This window comes from Aptenodytes forsteri, unplaced genomic scaffold, assembly GCF_000699145.1.
Source record: "Aptenodytes forsteri isolate BGI_AS27 unplaced genomic scaffold, ASM69914v1 Scaffold8, whole genome shotgun sequence".
Taxonomy (NCBI): Eukaryota; Metazoa; Chordata; class Aves; order Sphenisciformes; family Spheniscidae; genus Aptenodytes; species Aptenodytes forsteri.
The window spans coordinates 3875031-3884104 of NW_008796218.1; the positions used below are offsets into that span (position 1 = coordinate 3875031).

Below are 9074 nucleotides of genomic sequence, written 5' to 3' on the forward strand. Positions count from 1 at the left end.
TCCTTACAAACAGATCACAATTACTAGACTTCAGTGGCTATAACGGGAGGAAGGAGACTTGGCCTCAACCAGTCAAGGATCAAAAGCTTCACCTGCATTTGTTTTAAAGCTTTAGCAATAAATATGAGGGTGAAAAGGAGCCAGTTCAGATTGTCAAACCTTTCTGCAGTCTCTAATGTAGCTTGATATACTTGTGATGAGAACACTTACGATAACGGTTTGAGAGAGTTTCCCTGCATGTCAGGGTGGGCAGTTGTGAAAAAGTTCAAAGCAAGGAAGTTTTTTTTAATATGGGCCCCCGCATTGCTTGACTGATGATGCAAAACCCCTCTTCTGACGTATGTGACTTTTCATTCTTCTCTTTTTTTTTTTTTTTCCCCTCAACTAGATCTGCCTGAGCTATGGGCACCATAAATGGTACTGGATTTCGATAGATAATAGCACAAACTGTCAGTGTGATCTCAGTCTGCACCTGCACATCAAAACCAAATCAAATGAGATTAAATCACTAAGTATTTTGCTTCTTTAATGCTGTGCAAAAACTAAGGAAACTTTTATCTATCCATCGTGATGCTGTACACCTACGTACTACTTGGGTATTTTTCTCAGGAAAAGTGCAGCTGAGGTGGCAGTCTTAGAAGCAAACAAAACCAACTTCTGCTCTGTCCCTTCAGTGAGGGTACCTTGACACATGTCCCTTCTCTTAATCCCCTGACAGCTTCTAAGAGACTGATGCAAATAACTGTGCCAGGCTTTGATTATGGGATATTGCACTGCCACTTATTCTCTTTGTCTCCTGCAGTTTACAGAGGCAGCTTCAGTGCATAATTTAATCCCTGTTCTGGGGACTGTAGCAAATCCACAGAGATTTCTACCAACCGTCCTCTCTGGCATCAGAACAACATGTGCACATCTTTGATGTGAATTCCCCAACCAGAGCCTTAGAAGGACCTATAGCTTTGAAGCTGGCCTATAAATTGTGCTTTCAGGAATCAAGTTGTCAGCCTCCTCTTCAGGAAGAAAGGGAGAGTAAGCTGTAAAGCAGTTGCATAAAGCTACAGGGCAACTTACAGATCTGGTTTCCTTGGCCTTGAAGAATTCCTGTACGATGTTGAGAAAGAAACGAATCCCTTTTTTCCTGGCTTAGAAGCATCCTCTTCTGTGGCTGCAGGACATTGTGGGCAGTGGGGCTGTGATGGTACTCATCTTGAAGGATTCCTTATTCCAGGGCAAATGGAAGGGGAATGGGCACACCCGTGCTTTCGACCTGTTCAAGTGTTTTCAGTCTTCCAAAGCCAAATGCTGACAGTGCACCTGCATTGACCTTTGAGTGGGTAAATTTTCAGTGTGGTTTAGAAACAGATGAAAACTTTTACCAGATGTGATGGTGGTTCTGTGGCAGATCTAACTTTCATCAGTTGTTTCCTAAGACACGTAGGAGTATGGGCAGACTTCGGCCTTTCTATTGAGATGCAAATAAGCTGGTCTTTGAGTTGAGGAATTTCAGTGGCCAAATCTTGTTTGAAAAGACAAATGCAGTTGCCCTCTTTATGATTCAGTGTCTGCTGTCATCGCTGGGAGCTCTTTCCATACCAACCTGAAAAAGCGAAGAACTGACTAGAATCGGCCGAGACACCTACCTTGATTTTTCCTGTGTTCTCTGTCTCCGATAAGTGTGAGGGCTGAAACTATTCTGCTATGATCCATGCCACTACTGCTGGTGCTATTATACCAAATGTTGCTAAAACTGACTTCTGAATTAAAAGATTTACTGTAGAATCGACACGGAACTAAATCAGCCTTTCTCAGTATATATGGAGAAGCTTCTTAGGCTGCTTTGTAGATGAATCTGCAGGTTCTTAATAATGTTTATAAATGCTAGACAGAAACAGATGTGATTGTGTAGAACTCTCCCTATTTTGAGCAATTAGTCTTAGGTCAGCATCATAACGGAGTTCCACCAAACCTCATCAGAAGTTCACAATATTACGTGCCATACTTTTGGGGAATGGAAGTTGTGTTGTGTTGAGAATTTTTTTTTCTGGTCAGAGCTGTTACTAGAATAGTTTAATTTCAGTTTATTTTTTATCCTCGTGTGGTCTATTTATTTATATTTAGGACCGATGACCAAATCTGTTTTACAAGGCGGGAGGCAGAGGCCCCTGATGGTGCTCATTGTGGCAGCCTGTTCTGTCGGCAGAGACCCATGCAGGGCCTGCCCGCTGGATCTGCTTTTCCTGGGTCTTTCCAGGTTGGTTGTACTGCGGAGAAGAGCCCTCAGGTGAGGTTTTACCATGCCTTTCGTTTGAGGCTAGTGGGAAAGCAGCGGGGCTCTCTGCCTCGCAGGGTGGGTCTACAGCAATGGATTCTATCACCTGCTGAAAGTGAGTCTGTTTTGATGCATGCTGATGCGCGAGTCCAGAGATCTGCGTGGATGCTGAGCAGCTGTGGAGGAAAAGGTTGTGCGAGCAGTGCTAGCTTCAGTGCTGGGACAGGGAAGGCAGAGAAGTCAGTGTATATGCAGCATTTTGCAGCCTACACCTTAATTTTGTAATTGCACTCAAGGCAATAAAGAGCCAGCAGCCACATCTAAAAGGATTTAACAGTGAAATGCTGGTTTAAATGTAGCTTGAGTGTCTAAATAGGAAAAAAACGGTATCAGTCTGTTAGGAAAGTTAATCAGTTGATCTTTCGGGGAGGGCCTCTTATCTCTTCCCAGAGATAGAGCAGCTTTCCTAAGTCATGGTGAGGTTTTCTTTCTTCACGATGTACAAGCAACTTTAATTTTTGTCTATGTATTAGAAGTTTGCAGTACTGGGAAAACAAAAAAATCCATACAAATCAAGTACAAATCACTGACCATTAGTGGCTGCTGTAACGTTGTTCTTAAAACTGAAGGACTTTGAAAAATTTTGTATTAAGTGCAAGTGTAGTAAAACAGATCAATCAAAATCTACACTCAGTTTTTATTTACAATCATATTACTTTTATTTTTTCCATAATGTAACTTATTCCAAGTCTTCCCCCCATAACTGATGCTGCAACGTTTACGTTCAATAAACCTATACAATGATAGTACATACTGCTGCTTTCATGTAAGCCAACTGGCTTGCAAATGTTGTCTGCACATCATAAATTGTATGCAGAAATGGAAGATTCTCCACAAGTATCTGGAGTGTTTCTTCAAACGCTGCTGTGGCAGAACGAGGCTGTACCAGAGGTACAGATCAGATGTTCTGTTCTCCCAGCAGGGAGAGGCAGTTTCTCTGTCTGATGTACTAAGAGGAAACAAAGTCTAAAAAGTTCTGGTATTTTATTAATTACTTGAATACAATAAACTTGCAGAGGAATGGATGTGCTCAATTCTTGCTGGAAGGAGTTACTGGAACTCCTGGCTCTTTAAGCGTTACCAACTTTACTTGAGAGGTACAACCCTTCTGTGATAACTGACTTAGACCAAGTGATGTGTGTACAGGGAGAAAAGGAAGAAGGGCTTGCGTACTTCACTCTATTCTGTATTTAAAAAAGCTAAATGATTTGTATATCCTTTTCATTATCAAAGTATATTTTCTCTTTCAAAGTAAACTGGTTTCTTTGGGAGGAGTTATTTTCAATAACAGCTCAGCGCTACAACCAGGAGCCAATAATTCAAAAATCACTCTTTTCTGCTAGTATAAAGAACTACAGCTTATCCCCCTCATCATAAAGCCAAAGAAGCAGTTAGAGCCTTCTGTTGTATTATGCGTTTCTAAAACATCTTCTCCTGTGCAGCTGCTGTAGGACTTCGGATGGATACAGTCATTAATACTGTCACAGAAGCGAGTGATTTCTCCTCTTAGCCCTGTCAACACTAGCATCTATAGACAAAATAATTGTTTAAAGCTCTAGTACATCACAGAATAGCGCCGATATTGGTGTTTTACAACTAATGCAACATCCAGTAATTCACATGTAATCGTAATAGTTAAAAATTCAAGACTGGGGTACTAATGGAAGAAACCACTAACATGAAGTTTCCTTATCTGGCATGGAATAAGGGGAGGGATAGTTTAGATAACATTGTAGAGATTGGGCAGGAACAAAAAGAATTTATTTCTCCATCCAGTATTTTATACACTTTACAAAAACCAGTAATATCACTGTGCCCATAAAAATGTTATCCATGGCAACTGAAAGCAAATACTACTTTTTGTCATCTAACAGGATCTTTTTAAAATCATAATACAAAGATTTGTGCTGTAGCAGTCCTCCACTTTGCACTGTAACAATAAGGCTTACTGTACTTTAAATACAAAGCTGTTACATCTGCAGTTATGAACCACTGGCTTTAACAAACATCATTTTATAGTTGCTTTTTGCTTCTTTTTTGTTTTCTGGAACCTCAGCTTCATCATGTTTTTCAGCAGCTTGTAGCTCCTCTGCAGACTCCTCTTGCTCTGACTCAGAGCCACTTTCGGAGTCCTCTGAACTCTCTTCAGAGGAGTGTCCAGCTGCCTCTTCTTCTTGTTCTTCACCTTCCTGAAACTAGAAGTTCAGATTGTGAGACAGATAAACCAGTATTTCCTGGCAACTCCACTGCAGCTTTTAAAATTTCCCAGTGAGAATATTTCCCTTAATGGCACCTTTCATTTTAGGACTAAAATGGGCTATGTTGCTAAACACAGGTCTTTAATATACAAATTATTAGACAGAAAGTAACTCCACTGAAGCGGTTAACCGTACCAACTGTGACATCCATGGTTTCATCAGCCACATTCTTACCTAGTTACAGCAGAAATCCTAAAGACACCATTAAATGAGTTTTGAAAAGTTTCAGATCACATCAGTTTAGTAATTCCTTACTTTGGTGTACAGAGTACATAATGACACTTGAATATTTGTCATGGAGTGAAACATAATGAAACTAATAATGGCTAGACCATCAAGAATTCATATTCATGACTAATCTTTGAAAGTAAGTTTAGCACACTGCAGCGTGAGGAATGCTGAAGTAATCCAATGATACTGCTAACAAGAACAATCCCAAAATGGAATTTTGTTCATGCTCCTAAAGAGCAAAGCCTCCATGGCTGTAATATTAAGAATTCCCAGCACTGCACAGGTAGCTTTACTCGCTCTGGAAACATCAGCTGTGTTTTTATGCGGTAATTGGTGCTAACAGTTAGCAAAAAATTAATTATTGCACCTTGCAATTGGCAGATGAAGACACGTTCCCAATAACCTGATTCTGTTGGGTTTTGTCACACTTCTCTTCCTGCTCATTCCTACGGAATTCCTTGCAAGCAAAGACCAGTCAGGTGTCAGCCCACTGCAGGGCTCTGTACAGCAAACTTCCCTGGTCTGACCCCTCTATAGCCACTTACTTTTCAGGACCATAGAGAGGTATGTGCCTCACCGCAACAAGAAGCTAAGATTAATTAGCTCTCAGCGACAATGCAGATGGTTATCCTGCCTTCTTATGCATTCCTTGGCAACACCCTGATTTAACGTACTTGTCACTTTCTGTCCTAATCAGTCGTGACTACTATGGAGCATTAAGCATGTCATATCACTTTTCGGAACAATGAGAAACATCAATCATTTCCAGGAATCTAAACGGCCACCACAGTGTACACAAATAGGGGTCAAGTGCCTGCAGTAAGTTTGTCCTTTAACCCAAACTGTGGAAGTTTGCCACTAGTTGTGGTGATTGGATTTTTTAAGCCACGTACCATCTTGTCTTAGTGAAGTGAAAGCCAAATCATTACGGAAATAAACAACTTACTACCTCACTGAAACCAAGTCCACAATGGCGCCGGTTTCGTCCAGACATCGTGCTGTCCATGCTCTGTTGGTACTGAGACTCCAGTTCTTCATTCATTTTCTTGTCTTCTTCCCCTGCATTGTCCAGTGTACTTTGGTTATGGTTCATTCAAATTAACAAAGACATCAAATTACACAAAGTCACATTTTCAAAGTTTATCACTGTATATGTGAAAAAGTTTAAATTTAGCCATCTTAAACCACTAGATTGAGTATTATTGCATACAAACCATCAGATTTATAAGCAATCATATCAAGTGTGCAAGCAAAATTGCTTTGATATAAAGATGAGTTGGTAAGTCCCTAAGACCCGACGCATTCAGACAGTTGTGCTACGCACGGTGTGTGTTCTACTAAACAAGGTAAACGTAACCAGTATGACTTCTCTGTGCTTCCCGCCAATACCGCAACATGTCACAGCAAGGAGAAAGTTTCTGACCTTCACTGCGTAACATGCGATTACTATGATTAAACCATGATTAATATATAGCAGCAGCAGTTGGGACAATACTACTGCTCTTGTTTATAGAGCTGTATCTGAAACTATTTCATGCATCCTGAATTATCAAGAGCGGTTACTACAGCTCTGCATTTTTCCATCTTTAGGAATTAGGAGAAAAACTAATTTTCATGAGCTGCTTCTACATGCCCTTTACTTACTTGTTTGAATAAGTAAATAAAGAATCATTTTTACTGGGGAAAAATATGGTCTAAAATAGTTAAGAATCCTCTGTTCTCGTGAAAGGTAGGAATCTCTAATTCTCCCCCGATAGGCCTACAACACTCTAGTTTTTAATTTGTATCTCTGTAAAATTAAAAGCTTGTATTGCACTTTAATGTTTCCTTATTTGGAAGTTAGCGCTGTATGTTTTTATAAAAGGACGATAGCTGAATGTTGGACAAGTGTTAAGAAAACAGCTGTTCTAATTTTTTGTGAAAAAAACAGCATGTTAACTTTTTGCTAATAACAAAGCAGTACTGATTCTTTATGACTCCTTAGGGGAAGCATCATCTCCTTTCTAGGAAACTGAGGTATAAGGAAGTGATTCTCAGTCACTCTGCAAGCTAACAGCAGAACCTGGAACCAATCCTCAGGCTTCTTTTGGTGTTTTGGTCCATAGATCATTTTTTGTCAACTGAAAAATTACCAGTGGAGCATATCAGGGAAGGAAGTTTTCTGGAACTCTGACAGTTGCTATTCTATACAGCTTTATCAAAGCTTCTCTCAGACAGTCAAGCCCAGCTTGGTTTCACTGTACTTTGACTTACTACCTGAGCAAGCCTGATAAGACGTTACCATGGTATTACATTACATGACATCAAATTATTGCTGATTGGCAAGATGACCTTGCAGATCTTTTCAGCTTCTACCTCATTGCTTTAAGGCAGAGATCTTTCTATTCAATAGGTAATCAGGTGAGAGGAGAAATCAACCCTGTTCTTTTCCATGCACAATGATTTAGAGGTTTGGATATCCATACCTGGCAGCAAGGAAGAAGTATAATACTGCTAGGTACCAATAGCAATAAAACCTTACTTTCTTATTTTGATAGCAAAATAAGACTGAGGACCTATAGGCCTTGATTTCCAGGGCATTTGTACACAGGTTTAACTGATCATCAAGTACTTTGCTGAACCTGGACTTTAGAAGGCAAGTAAGTGCAGTCAGAGAAACTGTTTGTCAGTAATCTAACAAGAGAAATTAGGAACTTCTACAACTCCACAGCCTGACCCGTCTTCAACTTCAGCCACAAAACCTGAAATCCCTCCCTGCAACATCTACGAAGCTCAAAGTACTGGGATGTTCCTAAATAAGTGTTCGGTTTCCAACTTTGTATCAGCTGTTGGATAAACTGACCTGTCCTGAAGTGAGAGGTTGATCTGTGGTCTCCGATAACAAGGCGGCCAGTATGTTCTTTCTAAAAGAAAAGGCAGTTTGTTTTGGAGCTTTAAGGTGCACTGACAGCTCTGCCAACATTCTGGAAATCTCGAATGGAAAAGGTTTGCTGTCAAACCTTGACAACCAACTGTAAGACTGTTAAGTTTTACTAGCTAACAACTGCTGCCTCTCAATGAACTTGTTTCATCTTTGTTTCGTTGAATTTTCTGAAAAAGAAACCCCAACAACTAGATGCTCTTTACTCTTCCCATACCCCAAAGCTGGTTCTATTTCATTCCATTTCTTGCCACTCCAAAGACGAAGACAAGCCATGCTAGTGTGTCAGCTAAACGAGGAAGAACGGTGGTCACCTGATAGGAAAACTACACTACACAATGCTGGACAAGTGTGAATTTAGGTTCTGACAATTTACCCTTTGGGTCTCTTTCTCTGGCACCATGCAATAGTTCAGTCTGTGCATCTTACAATGATCCCACTTTTAGACTGGTCGCAGTGTCAGGTAAGACCTTCGCAGTGCTCATTAATATATTGCCTCAGTAGTTGCTCATTAGCAAATGTATCCCTATAGGCAAGAACTGGCATTACATAGCAAGCAGCATTAAGTATCCAAGTAGACGTTAAGATTAGTGCAAGTGGGATGTTTTAATAGGGTATTGTATTCCTATCCACTAGGAAGTATTACCTTCCACCTCTTTAATACGGTAAAATATTTTAGCTTACAAAAATACTGGATTCAAGCAAATTAAGCTAGTAGAAGTGAAATTATTTTTCTTGAAGGTAAGTAGAATTGCAACACTAAAACAACATTTTGTACATGGAGAAAGCACAATTATATTTTACCAGTTTTGCAGCATTTTTTGCAAAAAGCATAGTAGAAATATTGGTTTAGAGCATTTTCTCTTTAAAAATATTTCCTGGATTATTTAATTAGATTTACTATTTTGCTGTTTTAGTCTATCAGCTACCATTTTTTCGAATCTTTCATTTTTTTTCCAACGAGAGAATTTTACAGGCCTAGCGCACGGGTTTGTTAGTTCGCAACAAGGACTCTCCCACAAATAATTTTATTAGCTGCTCTGAAAGCATAAAGGTGTGGGGTGGGGAGGAAGCTGCAGGGCAGAGACTTGACAATTTCAGACCGATATTTTGCGTTACACCGCTGCGGCTGTGAAACCCAAATCCTCCTTAAAGGAGAGTCCCAAAGCGAAATTGTCTTCGAGTGCTGTCTTTTTCCTCGGAGAGCGCTGCGGCCTGCAGCAAGCCTCCTTCTGGGGAGGCTTCGTTGCATGGCAAACAGAAAACCCCGCGTAGCCGCTGTAGGGGGGATTCCTGCCGCTCGCCCCGTGTGCCCGCGGAGGGGTGTGTGGGGGGG

General features: G+C 40.5%; 1 protein-coding gene across 1 annotated transcript; it reads right to left on the minus strand.

The window, feature by feature from the left end:
- Window positions 1–2947: 2947 nt before the first annotated feature.
- On the minus strand, window positions 2948–7717 carry CUNH11orf58 (chromosome unknown C11orf58 homolog). The gene is made up of 3 exons (XM_019474506.1): window positions 7661–7717; window positions 5768–5877; window positions 2948–4524 (listed from the first exon to the last, which is right to left on the minus strand). Exons 2-3 carry the CDS (start codon window positions 5858–5860, stop codon window positions 4312–4314), a joined length of 306 nt encoding a protein of 101 aa, XP_019330051.1. The 5' UTR covers window positions 5861–5877; window positions 7661–7717; the 3' UTR covers window positions 2948–4311.
- Between the last annotated feature and the right edge of the window lie 1357 nt (window positions 7718–9074).